The sequence below is a fragment of the Lepisma saccharinum genome, chromosome 8 (genome assembly GCF_977018435.1).
Source record: "Lepisma saccharinum chromosome 8, izLepSacc3.1, whole genome shotgun sequence".
In the NCBI taxonomy this organism is placed as follows: Eukaryota; Metazoa; Arthropoda; class Insecta; order Zygentoma; family Lepismatidae; genus Lepisma; species Lepisma saccharinum.
The window spans coordinates 42,989,618-43,007,341 of NC_139236.1; the positions used below are offsets into that span (position 1 = coordinate 42,989,618).

General features: G+C 33.2%; 1 protein-coding gene across 3 annotated transcripts in view; it reads left to right on the top strand.

The window, feature by feature from the left end:
• Positions 1-16,421, top strand: part of LOC145990965 (uncharacterized) — a 361,786-nt gene extending 345,365 nt beyond the window's left edge. For all 3 annotated transcript variants that reach the window (XM_083126550.1, XM_083126551.1, XM_083126552.1), the window contains one exon: positions 1,989-16,421. In XM_083126550.1, coding sequence (XP_082982676.1) covers positions 1,989-2,090 — 102 coding nt within the window. In that variant the 3' untranslated portion in view covers positions 2,091-16,421. The remainder of the gene's footprint in view (positions 1-1,988) is intronic.
• The last annotated feature ends 1,303 nt before the right edge of the window (positions 16,422-17,724 follow it).

Here is a 17,724-nt window from a genome sequence, read left to right on the forward strand (position 1 = left end):
TTGTTTTTTTTCTTCTACCGTATCCGTATGTAGAGATAGAGCAATGTTAAACTCAGCTTCGTATTCTCCATAGTAGGGACTTGGCTTGATGCAATGCACCATATTCAAATAAGTGGGTAGCTAACGTAAATTAATAGGCAAAATTCACTTGTAAATATGTGTTTATTATTGGGATACAAAATGCTATTTGTATTTCTATTTTTCTATTTTTTCACTTTGCTTTTCAGCCTCTTTCAACTAATTTCCAAGATGAGGTGAATGATGATTAAATAAATCATGAGGGGATGATGTACAGTTTTGCCCAAGGTGCACATTTACTAGGGTAATGGATCCTACATTACCAAAACTTTAATATTGAATAGATCAAAGCAAAACTTACATGGATTGTAGCCTAAAGTCTCCTGTACATGAAACTATGCTCAATGTGATCACCATTACTTTCAGCACATTTACACCACCATCGAGCCTAATTTGAAATCTAGTTTGGTAAAATTCTTGATGTTGCTTTCACATCCGTGACTAGAGCTGTTTTAACCCCTTCCAAGTTGTTCAAACACAATGAGCATAGAACTGTCCAAGGACAATGAGCATAGAGTGTAGTGTCTTCTTCCTGATGGCCTCCTGCAGCTTCTTTAAGTGTAGTGGTGTAGGATTCATGCCCACCCAAACAGTCAATGAGAATAATGCTCTGTCTCTCCCAATGCATCAGTAAGTTGACGGTTCTCATCTGTAACTTGACACAATGCTGCTCGTTGCTCATGGCCACTACAGCATTTCCATAAGCCTTCAGTAGCCAAATATGGATGACCTTGGGTGACCAATCCTCTTTCATTAGAAATTCAATGACGGCTCGTTTTTTTAGCCTAACATTCATGGTTCTAAGCACTCAATCCGGAAAAAGAAGAGCATACATAATTAGACTAATGATGCCTCTATAACATCATATATAGACATTCTACTTGATCATAAATTACAAACATGCAGTCATGCAAGAGGAAAGTGAGTTGTAGGTTGTGAATTTCTCCTGATGTTGCAGTTGTAAGTAGATCTTTAACTCAATTATTACACTAGATAACATATGCTCTGTATTTCTTATGGGGAATGAAAACAGTCACTCTTCAACTAATCTAATCCGAGCAACATTACAGCATTTATCGTAACAGACTGTTCTTGAACCATATTTTTTTTCTTTCTTTCCCTCCATGTGCTTTTTTAGTTATATTTTTTCAAAAACCTATTGTACACATACTAGCAAGAAAGTCTTGGATGCTATAATTCATTTTTTGCAAGGGCGACAGGTGTGAGACATACCAAATCATTTCCACAGAGAATAACAGTTGCTTTGAAACGAAAATAAAGTAAGTTAAAGGAAGCTTAGATCACATTGAGGTAGGGCAGTTTTGCTGCTAAAAATTTGTGTGCTCTATGCCGGCCTACTGAGCATAGGCCTGAATATAAATCTTTATCATAGGTATGTTTGTAAATGAAAAATTTTCAATTTGTAGGGGTCACTACAATCTGCACTTTAGGGTATCTGTTATAGGTGTTGGGACAAATCACCCATGGATATAGATGGACTATTATAATTTTATGTTGTAACTTTCTGTTCCGCTCAGATTCTAAATTGCTCTTGTTCACGAATATAAAGAGTGCATAACATTATAATAGTAACCATTAAATGTATTATTATATCTCAAGTATACGTGTAGAGCAGGTTCATTCCACAAAAAGTGAGCCTAGATGTCCCAACCGTAACAGTGCATAAAACATGATTATCTCTTCATAAATACAGCATAATAAAAAGTAATCAAGCATATCATGTACGTAGTAAGTTATCAGTCTGGAATGTGTTTTTACCAATTTCACTTAGAAGTGGTAACCAACAAAGAAACCTTGAAAGCACAGTTACTGTCGGGACATCTAGAACTCACTTTCTGTGGAATGGCTGAGCAGTTTCACATTCACAATTGTGTTTTATTTGTTTTCAGGCAAAACACAAGGAGCAAACGCAGATGCTGAAGAATCTTAGACAGGAGCATCAAAACATGCATAAAGACAAATTGAAATTATGTGGAAATGTTGGAGTGTAAGCTGATGCAGATGCAGTGCACCAGAGTGTCCTCAAAGGAAGCTGACATCACAGAACAGTGTGTCAGGAGGTATGGGGATAAAGAAAGAGACAGTAGGTTCTTGTGCAAAAAGACAGAGTTCCGTTACGCTTTTCACTGCCACAAACAACACAGTAGAACATGTTGAAAACACAAGCATCACAGAAAAAAAAGAAATGAGAAGGAAACAGGAGTAAGTCTTGTTTTCTGGTGCTTCTTAACTTTCTTTGCGTGGGAAAAAAATAAATGCATGGTTCTTGCCAGTTTACATAAAGGTGTGTGTTGGAGAAGACTTTTACACAACGATGCCATTTCCTCAAGTTGTAATAGATTTTCCTCCATCATGAACAGTGTGGGAGGGTGAAGGAAAAAAGATAGTTCAACAAGAAAAACAAAGTAGTTTTTCCTTATTTCAAGTTATTTCTGGAAGAAATATATTTGTATATATATGGAACAGTTAGAACACAATAACTTTTCTATTATCATGTGTTCAGCTAGTCCAAACACAGAGATTTTGTTCTCAATATTTCCTTTGTTGTAAACTGTTTAAAGCATTAAGAAAGAGTGATTCACAAACATATAAAACAAGAAAAGTAACAAAAAAATCAAGGGAGTAGAATAAATATGTCTTTGTTTATCTTTTCAAGGAGGTAAGAAAAATGATCTTATTTCAATCAAGTTTTTGTTTTTATTACTTCTCTCTGTTACATAAATTTCTCTTTAATGAAGTTAATTATTTCAAGTTTTAAAATATTTGTCAAATGCAACATAAATCAGATTTTTTATATAGTTCATTAATTTTGCTGAATGAATTATTTATGTCTTATCATAGTTTAGGATCAGGCACTAATTTTATAATTTGTTCCTAACAAGAAGAGAAAAATGTACTGCTAAATTATAGTTAACAACTAAATTTATATCCAGTTACCAAATTTTAGAACAAAGAAAATATCTCCTTGAAAATATAAGCTCTATGTATACATATTTCATTTGTATAAATTTGTGTGTGCATGTGTGTACATATACATATATATATATAAGCATAAATATCTATATTTTTACTTTCAACTTGCAGCACTACCAAATGCTGTATCAGTTGTGGGCATGTAAATATTATTTTGCTCAACTGTTGACCAGAGACTGAGTTCAAAAGACTGATCAATTTACTTGAAATATTAACCTGAATATAGGGGTATTCAATACTCAGGATGAAATATGCTTTTAATCTGTACACAAAGTATTCTCAGGTTTTGGCCAGTGGTGAAATTTGTTGCCCAAAAGCACTATTTGTATTGTTTGGTACCTTATTTGTGCATTACTTTTTTTCAGAGGATGCAGTAAGGTATATCTATATATGAATATGAAAGATGTCAGTAAAACTATTAGAAAAAATACTTTCTCTATTTAGTCTTATTTTCACCCTTGTACACCTCAACTAGCTTGGTATGTTGCATGAGCAGATCATTCTTCTTTACATTTTTTTACAGCTAGAAATATTACTAATCCCATTATATAGTAGTAGTTTTTTTTTCTATTCTGCTGGAATATGCATAAGTAGCTAAAATGCATGATAATATCCAGTTTTATTCATTGAGCATGTTAAAGTAGTTGATGAATTATCCCATTCTTACATTGGAACTTCTCTGCTTTGAGATATTTTTATGAGTGCAAAGGAATTGTCCCTGATGAACAGATTCTGATGAATTAAATGTGATGAATTTAAGAAATTGAATGGATGATCAATGGTACAACATTGTCATTCATTGTGAAGAGTTGCAAAATATGCACATGATTCCTTAAGGCATCGTTACCTTGTAATCAAGGGGTCCCGGGTTTGATACCCGGTGGAGGCACTTCAGATCCCACTTTAAACTGTACGTCCAGTCCCGATTAGCTTTTCTGTGCATAAAGTGGACTTAAAACAACAAATAAAATAAAAAATCGGATTCCTTAAGGATAAACATACTGATGAATTCATTATTTTTGGCAGCTGAAGTTGAACAAAGGAATGTATGTAAAGGGTTCTCAACCCAAGATCCCATAATTGTGTATTCTATTCAAACTGATATTTTCAGGACACTACAGACTTGTTGAAGTATGTACAAACTATCATATTGGAAGGCAATAGTTATGCACTACTACCAATGAACTACCAAAACAATTTGCTGGATCAGTCAAACATGACACAGTTTTTAGTCCATGATAAACTATACCTTTGTCTACATTCAGCATACTGTAAATCTTTATATACAAAAGATATCTATGTATTTAAAAAAAAAGAGCTTGATGGAAATATTATTACATCACTCTTCTACAACTTCTAATATGATAAGAATATTTATGTCAGTTCATATGTTTCTGTTGTCTGAAAATTATTTGGAGGAAAGCCAGATATGTGATGAAATAATCTGTTGTGAGGTTCTTTCATGCAATGTTGAGCTTTTCTTATATCGGACAAAAGTTCAGTTTTCACACACAAATTAGTTATCCCTTAGAGTAATTCCAAAGAGCAAAAATATTCAAATTCATAAAAATGAAACACCCTTATAAACTAATGCAGATATTTGCTTTTCAGAAAGATAAGTACGTGGCTTGAGATGAATAGCATGATGCAAAAGAACCTTAAAAGCCACGGTTATTTTTCTTGGTATTTGCAATAACGTCTAGCATGTCGGTGGTAGATGGTAGAGTTACAAAACATACCCTGTCTTGTTCAGTACTGATTAGGCTATAAGCCTTTGATCAAAGAAACCAATTTTTCTTTATGAAGTACAAGAAGAAGAAAGTAAAAAAACATTTTTTTTATGAAATTTCAAATTTGACTGCGCCTCACCTAGACATTGTTGCAACATGAGAGTTCAAAATGGCACCTACATGTTGCCTGATATGTGTGACACACTCGTAAAAAGTATGCACTTGTTCTTGATACTTTCAGAGACAAAATGTTCCCTAATGTAAAGCAACATGCTCCTTATATAACCAAAACTATCAAAGTTGTGGTCAGAAGATCCACCCCATATGTCTGTCAGTACTGTACCCTATGGTCTCGTGTCATTCATATCATCGTCATGCCCCTCTGAATCTGTATCCAGTTTACGCAGTTCCATCTCAATGTTCCTTGATGACAAACGAGTATTCTGGCCATTTTGTACATCCTACTCCCTTGGAGGGGAGTTCATAGTATGCCACTGATGCAGCCCAAAAAACACAAATTGATAGCACTGCCCACTCAGCACCCTTGCCCCTTTACCTGCCGTTCCTTTAATGGCTTCCATCTCTCCATTCTGCTGACATTCAGCACCTATGAAAACGTATTGCTTTTGCTGACCGTCTATAGTAATTTCAGAAACATAATCCCCCCCCCCCCCCCCCCCAATCCTTTTGAAAAGTAAAAAGACTCAACTTTTGTCAGCAAACAGGGAAGGGACACTAGGAATCACAATTGAAGAACAGAAATGAATGTTCTAAAAATACATGAAAAAAGTACCAAAAAGTATGCATTTTATCTAGGAATCTCCCCCCTCTCCCAATATAGCCATGACCAAATTACAGTTCACTAATTAGTAATGACATACTTCAAGGTTCATGTAGCAATCAAAACATGTATCTCTAACATTATCTGAATCACAGTGTGTTCCAAAAGTCACATACTACATGATGATGAACCAGCCTGGCATTGGCAAAAATACCTGGTGGTCCATATTTGTATCAGCTCAGCATTTAAGGGTTAAAAGATGATTCAACAATTTCCAAAAATTTGAAGCTATTGACCAGTGTATGGCAGCAGCTTAGACATCATGCAGCAGAAAAATCATCAAGTTTGGTATCTAGGGACAAGTAGCTGAACTTTGAGAAGATGCAGTGGAAAGTCATATTTGTTTTCGTTCAATATATCTGTGTGACTGCAATTTCTTACTTAGATAATGAAAAATGATCCGCCTTCAAGGTAATCAGATAATAATAGTTTATCCAGAGAGCTGGTTGCCTAAATGAAGCTACAGTTGTTTAACCAAGCTGTAAGAGCTTGGTAATTATTTAAAATACTTTTGTTTTGTAATACAATTTCGACTTTCAAATGTTGATGAAATGAAAATGAAATCATGTGTACTGTTGTTTCAAGAAATTAGATATCCAAGCCTAATCTTAATAAAGTTTCACACAATAAAATACTTGTACAGTAAAGGCACGATAAAGTGCATTTTCTTCTTAAGTTGTGCATAGCAGCTAAAAGTTTTCTGCAGATTCTCCTTCATTTCTTAAGGTGTGAGAACAGAAGTCCATTGACATGCAATAATGGATGTGTAATCCTTCAAAAGTGAATACGGTCAAAATTCATATTATGAAAGAATAAGAAAATTTTGTTAATTGTTAAACTACATGATTTAGTTCATTTATTTCATGGTGGATTCCTTGGTACTAACTACATTCAAATATGTTAAATAATTTAATTAGTCATGTTGTGGCACAGATGATTGGGTATTGCAGTTTTTTTTAATGCCTTTATAAAGAATCGTCCAAATGAAGTTGGTCACACAGCCGACTTTCACATAAACAACGAAGTTCTTTTTTCTTTTTTTTTCTCCTTGTAATTGTCTGCCAGACAGCCATGCAACTGAATGTGGTCTCTGAGAAAGTGAACGCCTAGAAGTAAAGACAGATGAGTCTTCTTCTGGTACTGAAGATGTGGATCCTTTCTTTGCAATTTGTTCATATTTCTTCATGGCTTAGTTTTAATTTTGCTATATGTTATATTGGCAGTATCTTTGAACCTTAGGTTCAATGAATCAGTTAATTAAAACATTGCAAAGGAAGTTGTGTAATCATCATTTCTTCATACCTTGTTATGTGCTGTGTCAAGTTACTAAAGAGAACCATGATGATTGAACAACAACATGAAGCTTATTTGAAGTATTTCAGTTTTTGAAAAGAGAGAAGTAATGTTAAAGCTTCGCTTTTGATATGAGCTTCAAAAATATCTCTTTATGGAGTGTGGCAGACTGTTTAGTCAATGTGTTTGTATGTGTGTGACATATGAAAAACACACATGGAGTAAAGCAAACACTTTGTTTTAAATAAAGTGTCATTTTTTATAATTTTAAAAGTCTCTTCCAGCTTATGAATAAAACTATTATCTTACACTTTCAGCCAATGTAAGATCTGGGATTTAGAATATTACATTTCTTTGTTAATTAAAGCTTTATACATACCTGTTTATAAGCTAGCAAGACTATATCAAAAGTAAGAGAAGCATATTTAGACAAGCTTTTTTCAGTACTATTTGCATGTATCTTTTCTGTAATTGCATGATAAATTAGTACTGCTGTAGAAAAAGTATGTTTAAACTAACAGCAGTTGCTTTGAACTTCATTGAAGTAGTTCCCTTTGGAAACATTGTTAAAAGTTTCAACTGTGTAACCAAATATCTCTGTATTATTTCCTTGTTATGTTTTTGTTGAGAGAACCCTGATTATAAATGGAGACCTGGTGTGTTACCTTTGTGTTTCCTGTATGATTTTATACATCATACATGTGTTGTTGTTTTCCTGTCTTTTCATAGAAAATAGTAACCGTTTTGTGCAATATAATTTTCTTTGTGCCGTATGTGTTTTTTCACTAGGTATTATAATGAGTAATGCATATAATAAGTCACTATGTTGGTTTTGTTTATAACAAATACTTAATCTTTTAATATAATAAGGAACAGGACTGTTTAATTAATTTCTGTGAATGTATGGAATGCAAACGATGCCAATATGATAAAAATCTCTACTTTTATGAATTCATATCCACATAATAAGCTCATGTAATGCTTGAGGAGAAGTAATCTCTTTTGTGTTATTGTCATGAAGTTAGCATCAATATACAACTGCTTATTGGGAACTTTGTGCATATGCAGGTTTCGATCTTTATGCGTACAAGTCGCTTACACTTGCCCATTAACATATAGGGTAGCAAGATACTGTGTATATGCTGACAAAATTGTATGATAAATAATAATAATAATTTACTAAATACAATCTAAACTATTTGCCATTTGGAAGGAAGAGAGTGTTAACAAATCTTTTAAATTTACAACTCAAATTATTCAGTTTGAAGTACATTATTTCATTCAATGTTACATTAAATGGAAGATATATATGCAATATGTGACTTTTTGTAATGCTTTAAGGAATAATCTTGACCAGAGTGCATGCATACTTCTATCTTAGGAGCTCCTTTCATGTGACGTTAGTGAAGAAACATCTTCAAGAGGGAACAAACACATGCTGTAGCAGCCCACGCATGAAAAGACTAAATATGGCATTCCACACTTTGAAGTGAAGAATGAAAGCATCCTGTATGTGTGTGTTATTGTTGGCAACACTACACAATTTCCCATTATAAGTTTATTGATCATAATGTGCTATACTTAACTGGAAAGTTTGATATAGTTGTTTAATAATGAATACTTGAACACATCTGAATGTATTCATCATTCGTAAATGTTTAACAAAAACATAGAAGTCTTGATTATGCTCAGTTATATTAATTACATCATACATGTAATACAATGCTGATTGGGTCATTGGTAGCACACTCAAAATCTACATTGCTTCTTTTTTCCCCTTCGTATTTTTTTTTAGAATTTCCTTGTCAAAAACTAATAGGTATACATATAAAGGAGCAAGTTGCTTCTACTTTCCTTGCTGATTTTGTTGTATCATGTTAGAAAAAGAATTATCAAGACATCACCTTTAATCCTCAGGAACACACCAGCCAATAGGGAACTTAATTGGTAATCCTCCAATTATCACCAGCCTGGCTTAAAAACTTGTTTGTGTGCATATATTACATTTTGTCCCCTCCCCAACAGAGAATTAAAATATAGATGGCATTTATACAGGGTGTCTCATAAGTAATAGCGCAAACTGACACAGGTGAAAGTACACGATAATAGAAGCAAAAAAGCCCCAGTAAACATGGGTCCGCAAATGAGCCGTTTTCGAGATAATTGCGAATGTGTGGTTAGAAGCCGTCACTGATTGCATTTTGTAAACATCGAGTGCTTTGCTCCTTGCACATTCCGAGGTTTGCTCTTTCTTTACAAGACAGAACATTTCCGAGAGGTAGCGTTGTAATCAAACAGGATGGATACAATCAGTACAGATAATTGTACATGTTTGTGATCAATTCCAAAATGAACCAGGGGTGTTCGAAAGCATTTTACAAACTAGGACGACGTTTACAAACAATGAAGTCAGTGGCGGCTTGTAACCATTTCCGATTATCTCGAAAATGACTCGTTACCGGACCAGTGTTTACTGAGACTTATTTGCTTCTATTATCGTGTACTTTCACCTGTGTCGGTTTGCGCTATTACTTTTGAGACAGCCTGTATATGTAACTTATATTTTAAAAAGGGTGTGTTATAGTTGCTTCTAGCATGAAAATGTGATATCCTCTACATTCAGAATAGCATGTAAATTTTATACAATGGCATTCATATGCAGCTACTAGCAGGATATGAAAACCTCAAGACCCCATATGTATTTCTTATGAATATGCCTCAAGTGGCATTTGACCCTTTTCCTGTCTTAATAAACTCCAATAAATACAGTTCTAGAATCTATTAAAAGTATCCGCAGAAATGATTCAGTTTATTTTAAAGCTTTGTAAGTACAAATGTATGAGTACAGTTTAATATAAATGCTATTGGTAAGTAGTGACAAAGAAATGAGTGTGGATGCAGGAAGGGGGAATTTTCTTGGAGGAGGAGTCACATTTAGTATTCCCCAGATACCATACAAAAGTGCATGCTTGGGCTAACAGATCATTTGTTTTCTGGGGCTCATGTGCTCCCTCTGACATTATCATTACATTTGTATAATAAAGTATAATTTAAAAATAAATCACAATGATTTGATGATATAATTCAAGATACCTTTTAATGTATTCAAAATGCTGTAACATCAGTGAATTCTGCAGCAGTGTATTAAAAATGGCTTCATCTAGAATAAAAGATCAGTTAACATATTGCATTAATGCAAAATTGACCTGACTACTGTTATGGTTAGATTTCCATATATAATTTGACATAATAAAGTTCCCCACCAGAAGTTGAGCAACAGAATAACAAGCAAATCCATTGTTTGCCATAAAGGAGCATTTACTGCTATTTTGTTCCTGGTAAACCTGTTTCTGCAGATGTCTAACTTGTAACATTGTTTTTTGTAAAATTTCAATCACAGAAGTCAGTCCATGTACTGTGCCTCACAGTATATAAGGTGGGGGTGACACATTTCTTACTCGCTCTTGCCATAGCATCGCGATCTATACTGTACATTTGATTACATAATAAAAGGACAGAAATGTATGCTAACCAACTTCTTATGACATTGACCTGCGCAAATGAAATTTCTTCCAGAACCCCTTGAATCACTTTTCCTCCATCTTCCTTCAACCGAATATCTTCTCGTCAAATGAACAACTGTAATTTGCAAACTACTATGTTAGTATTGAGTTGTTCATTGTTTCTTATATGTTTTCCATTACCTACACCTAACACAATGAACAGTCGGGTTAGGTTCTGAATATTGCGTACATGTATATATATTAGTTATGTTTACCTTGTAAGCAGTACTGTTCATGGCAGATAGGAAATAGATAACCACACAATACTAAAGCCTGTTCGGCGAAAGAATAAACTTCAAAACTCTGTTTGGCTTTTCCGTCAAAAGCGAGGGAGTGTTGCATGGACCACTGAACCAATCGGTTTCGTCCAGTTGCTGTGGTGAGGGGAAATTCTTGTGGTATTCTACATTGCCAATTTTTTCGTTTCGAGTCATTTTCGAAACAGGTGGCACCCTCAACAAGATCAAGCACGGCGAAGCCTAATGGTTGCCGCCACGTACTGGACAAAAATCAGGCATGTAGCAACATGGTTTTCCTCCCCCTTGAAACTCCCACAACTGGAGACAAAAGGTCTGGGTTTCCTGAAGTTTTATTCTTTGGCCGGTAGGACTTTTAGTTATATGTTTTTTCAATTGTAGTGAAAGTCTTTATTAGAAGTAAGGTAAAATCCTATTACTATGTACAAATTTGTAAATGGATCATTGTACTGAATATGATAACGGTGCATGATAATGTAGCATGATATTGGCATGAAGATTCACTGTGACATTCTTCGTTTTCAACTAATAAGAAAAACAAACAATACGGTGCTTTTGGGAGTACAACACCAGTTTCAAAAACATCCCCTATGACAGCTCACCTGTGGAATAAAGACTGTAATGTTGTTTGTGTTTATGTTATTTCGTTTTGAATGATTTAAATGTTGTTTATCAATGTGTGATTTTTCTATCAAGTTGTACTTGTGTGCTTTGTCTGGGATTCTTTGTTTCACCATTGAATTTTCAAGAATAATGGTTTGTTATGAATGTTCAAGGTATTTAATTTCATTTCTTAAGTGCATTATTCTGATGGTGAATTTGAGTAATAGTTAAAAACTGAAATAACGATTATTGTGTTGTCAAAATAAATTATTGATAATTTTTAGGAGTAAATGTTTGAAGTTATTGAACATTTTATTGGTTTATTGTGGGGCTTTAAGTTTAACTCTAGATTTTCAGATAATATTTTAGCATTTTAAATTAAATTAACATGAAACGTTTTCCAAAAAAATTTGTTGAAGGCAACATATTTTATAACAACATTGTTTAAATTAAAGAAATAAGGCAAATGTCTTTGCAGTTTGAGTTTATCTTGCCACATGATAGTGTATTACAAGAAGATCTGTAGTTAATTTTGATTTTACTACTTAATATACTTGAACATATTTTGTTTGTTTATCAGCTAACACAGTTCATCATTTGCTGTAAGTTGTGCAACCTTTGAAGATATCAGTCCCTTTTCAGAAAATGTCATTGAGAAAATAAGACTGTCACATGTGCAATAGAACACATATGTTACCTGCAACAGCTAATATTCCCTCCATAACCCCTGTTGGTTTTACGAATTAATTTGATCCCTTTCAAATGCATGCAAGTGCACAAAGCTACAAACAGAAATGTGTTCATTAAATGCCCACTAAATATAATTTGGGCCTCTTTGTTATATATTATAAGAGAAATATTCATATACATCTTATAAAGACTGCCCAAATTTTTGTCATGTTACAAGCCTTGATATTAACATCTTGTTAATAAGATTTTACTGATTTATATGTATTTTGAACTATGTTTTTTTATTTCTCAATATTGAGGATAATGGCATCAATTGTATATAAGCTATTTTAAAAAATTACCTTAAAGTACATAATGTACTTTTACGTGTAACACTGCAAAGTTCAAGTACTGAAATATTGTGCATAGGAACAAATCTTCGTGTAGCAGTACGGACTAGTACCTTGACTGCCATCTGTATATTATAAACTCTATTTTTTTCTACACTGCGTAGTAAGGTAAGTAATGTATATAAAATATTATTCATACTGTATGAATTGTGTTTACGTGTGGAAGAAGGATTCAAGAACATTTTCAAAATTATATTATTCACCCAATTCTATGTGGAGTTCTTTCTATTTTTCACACTATGTTAATATGATTGAGTGGTAGAACGAGTAAAGCCCAGTGTAATATTTTTTATTAGGTGTGAAATCGTAAATTCATATGTGTAGGTGAATGTGCATGTGTGTGAAAGGTTATGAAATTTAAAATAAGTGTTTTTACAACCATATGACCTCAAAGTTGTAGTCACATAATTTCCTTCTCTTGTTTCATATGTATTTTTTTATGTGCAATTCAGATTTTTCATGCATCTTGTCTTTAGTGTTAAATTTGAAAGAACAATATTCAATCAGTACTGAAGGCATATACATTTTCACATTATTTTTGCTCAAAAAGCATTGATTTTTTTAACTGTAATTTATTTATTTATTGTTCTTGTTTTGTCGCAAAAATTGTTCTTTTCTCCCTTCCTGTAACAATGAAAAATAAGTAAGCAGTGAAAAGAGAATAACCTTTCTTCATGAATCAATTTATTTTGTTAAAATCCAATTACAAAGGATTTTATGAGATAATTAAACCTGTAGAATGTGATATTGCTGAATTTAGTTATTATATTGATCTTTTGGTCAATAGAGTAAAAATAATGGTAATATGCAAATATCACAAGTTGCAATTTCTTGATAGTGAGTGAAGAAATAGGAAAATAGGAAACATTACTGTTTATTTATGTTAGTAAAATGAATGCAGATATTTTGCTACAAGAGGTGCAGAAAATATGCATGTGCTATTGACAATTTCAAAAAATTTCTGTAACATTTTGTGACCTGTATAAATAGTTCAATAACCTATAGTAGTTTAGAGATAGCAGATAAATGTAGTAACGATCTGTAATTGAAGCAATTCAGACCAAAGATTATAACTAAATTTCCAGAATTGTATTTTCATAATGTGTTTTTCAAAGTAGTTGGTTATTACATTTAATAAGGAAGAAAAATAAGATAATTAAATGTATTTCAGTAAATATAAGACTGAACTAAGACTTTTTTTAAGTACAATATTTCATAAAGAAACATGTGTAGAGTAATGTATGATATTCATGTTTGTGTAAGAACAGTCTTATGCATCAGTATATAAATATATATATATATCTATATATAAAAAAAGAAATGTATTGAATTTATTAAGACTGTATTTTCTATGAAGACTCTCCATTGTTGTTCATACACTTCTGAACACCTTGTATATAGACCAGGAAGTATACTACTTGAAAGTAAATTCAAACTTTTCTTCTATTTTATTCTTTCTACATGTTGATATTTTTTTCTTTCTCTGTCGCATCATTCCGCATTTGATTCATTGCAGGATACATGTACTCAAATTAAGTATTAATTTTCTCCTATGCCAATACTATTTTAATAGAATTAATAATAATTTTTTTATGTAGCTGCAATAATGAAGTTTTTTTAAGAAAAATATGTAATCTGTATGTTCAAAGCATTTTTGTTTTACCTGTGCTATGCTATTTGTTAGTCCATCATTTTAGTATCAAGAGTATTATTTAAATTATTGCTGTATACCCTATGATGCAATGACTTGCAGAAAGAAAGAATGAATTAGAAAATAAGATTTTGATCCTGCTTCTAGCATAGAGGTAAGTTTGTACAGCTTATCAATGAAGAACATTTTGATTTCAACCACCTGTACAGTGTGTGATTTGTTAAGATTGTAATCATGCTTTCGACAAAATTACAAGCATAGAGGTGTCTTTTCCCACACATTGGTTAACAAGTTATTTTCATTAACAGATGCTTTGTACTGAACATAATGGTAAACATATTTCTGGGAAGAGAAAAATGCGAGAAGTCTGATCATTGTATGTGATGGAATATAAATGTCATCTCTTGTAGTGCCTTGACACATATTATACATCTCTTCCATAAGAATTGAAGAAAGTGGTTATTTGATTAACCACAAATTATTATTATTTTGGATTGTATCTTACTGTTCATTCACCATGCTGTGCTATGCAGTGTTCCTAAAGATGAAGAGGAAAGCTATTATACAGACATTTTGTTTGTCTTATTCATTAACTACATTTACCCTGTCTCATCAACAATTCTATGGTATTAACAAACAAAATAAAATTAACTTGACTTTCTCTAAATTTGTCAAAAAGTGAATACGTGCATTCAATTCTAGTTATTTGTTTTTTCTTGTTTTTTTTTTACTGATCCACCACAATGTTTGTAGCTTTGGCAGTGTTGCCAGTGTCGAATGTTAAGCCAAGGGCAAGTCTGTAGTTCACTCATTTTCCTGGCACTAGTGTAAGTGCTGGCTACTTGCAAAGTATGATAACTCATCTAAGAAATTTATTGAGAAAATAACTATAACAGGCAAATATATGTTACTTCAATTTTACATACTATTAAGCTTCTAATTCTTTTTGATTGATTTTTTCAGTTGATTTTTGCTTTCATTATGTTATTTACAGTGATTTGAAGTTGGGCACTCCACTAAACAGCTCTTGAGTATTAGCTAGTGCTTTCCTGATGCTGGATACATAAGGCACTCTTTTTTTAAGGAACCCTGGAAATGTGTGTCATATCTAGAACCTAAAATAATACCTTGGTATGTTATAAAGTTTTAAAATGGAACATTCTTGAAATTCTTGAATTGGATTGCATTTGCAAGTACACATTTATAGCAAAACATCAATTTGTTTAGATATATGTGGTTCTTTCTAAAGGGAAATTTTAATGAACACTTATGAAACCATATATTATTTTCAAGAATGAACTTTCCTTTTCCCTAATTCTACAACATAATTAAGCTTTCTTTTTACATTCAAGAAAATAAAGACTGAAAAAATGTACAGAATAAATCTCATATTTATTTCAGGCATTTGATTGCCGTAATAAAATCCACAATTATGTTGTGCTTATTGAATTCCCCTCCCTCTTTTTGAGACTGATATTGTGACCATATTTACATGGACGTACATGAAAAATTGTTTCATTGCCATATGTTCAAAGAACAATGCTACAAATACAGTGAATATAATTATATTTATTTCAAGTTGAGTGAGGGTGATGAACCAGCAGTTTTCTGCTATTGTATTAAAAATGCTGCCCTCTATAATAAAGCAATATCCTCTTTTTTGAGGATCTACCTCAAAACTTGCGTAGCTACATATAATTTTCGCTTGACTGTTTATTTCTTCTTAGCACAAAATGAAAAGACACTCTGTATGCTTGGATAGTGAAAGCTGATTTCCACGTTTCTTTGCGTGGCTTGCTCATGTTGCGGTGCCGTGGTCTCCTTAGTGGAGTGCAACTAGTACAAACTGAAGTGTTATTTTTTCTTTGGGGCCGGTAGAGAATGAGAGTGACTAGTACTTAATACTATTTTTTTAAGAATTACTTTTAGTGTGTAATGTGCTATATAGCCAGTAATTATCGTAGAAGTGCTTCTCATTTGTCTTTTTTTTTCCTCGGAGCAAATAGTTTTAAAAAATTATTAGATATATTAGTTGTAAGTATGTAGGCAGTAGGATATTATTGGCAAATATTGCATTGATAATGTCTTTAAAATTTAGTGTATGGCTTCTATTAGATATTTTTGTAGTACTTAAAATGAAGTGCTAGGAACTTTTGTCGTCAGCTAATGATTGCAAAACGAAGAGTGAAAGAAAGCTACCAGGCACTATGAGCACCTTCAGTGTGTTACTAGTTGAAGAAAGTAGAGACAGATGTCGTTTGTGTTCTCATTAATAACATATATGAAATCATGTTCCTGTGTACCTCCTGTATTCTCAAACACTGAAATATATTTCGTGATTCCATAACAGAGATTTTTCTTAATGTGTGTATCTTTACCTACAATATTGCAACCATCTATACTAGAAAAGAACATGTTCAACTAAAAATAATAGTCACGTATCTTTGTATTTGAAATAACACGTATCTTTGTATTTGAAATAACAAATGAATAGGTTCAGGAGAATATCTACAAGAATGTGATTTGTGTATTTCCAAGAAGATCAATTTTAATTACAATTTTAACAGTAAACAGTAAAATAAATGTAATAAGGTACACCCGCAGCAAAATGACTTCGGACCTCATGTGAAATCTGCCATAGTAAGCGGTCTATCACTTTGTAGCCTTGTATCTAGTGTTGTTTTGTTTCGAACATTGAATTGTTTCTGCATGAACGTATCTGGCAACAGTGTATTACCTTCTGATAAGTGAGTTCATTTCATTTTGTATCGTTAGTTGACACAGGAAGGGTGACTTTCTGTTGTAGTGTGTGTGATAAATTGCTGTGTTTTCGTGTGGTGCACTTTGTGTTGGATATTTGACTACTGTACAAGTGTATTTGTGATATGCCGGGAAAGTACTGTAGTAGTGTGGAAAAAGCCAGCATTATTGCATGGTGAAGTGAAAACGTCCCAATAAAGATGATATGTAAACAAACAGTGTCGTGCAAAATCAACCATAATGAAGGTGCTGGCAGCTGCCAGAGGACTGCCTCCCGACTGTCATTCCAAAGCACAAATTCGGTGGTGGGAGGCAAAGAAAAACAACGAAATCTACAGACGCTCTCCTAATGAGAGAAATAAAGAAAAAAAACGACTGACAGTGTCAGAACTTAAAGAAATGCACCCGAGTCTGCTGGAAAACGTTAGTGTTCGCACGATCCAGCACCGTTTACAGAAAGACTTGGATTTGCCATGTCGTACTGCTGCTAAGAAGCCACTACTCACCGCCTGCATGAAGAAAGACTGTCTTGCTTTTGCAAAGAAATATGCACACTGGACACCAGCACAGTGGAAGAAAGTCATGTTTTCCAATCATTAGCTCATTCCAACTGTTCCGAATGGGAGCTGCTAAGTTTCGACATCCATCATCTTCAGATCGATACGACCCAAAGTATACGGTTCCAACCGTTATGCACTCGCAGTCTGTAATGGTGTAGGGGTATTTTCAGGTGAAAAGGGTAGGACAGGTTTTTATTTCTTACCGCAAAACGTGACGATGAACGCAGACCGATATATCAATGTTCTTAAGGACCATTTAGTGGATATGCTTCAGATCCACGAGTGTGATCTTTTCATGCATGATAACGCTCCTTG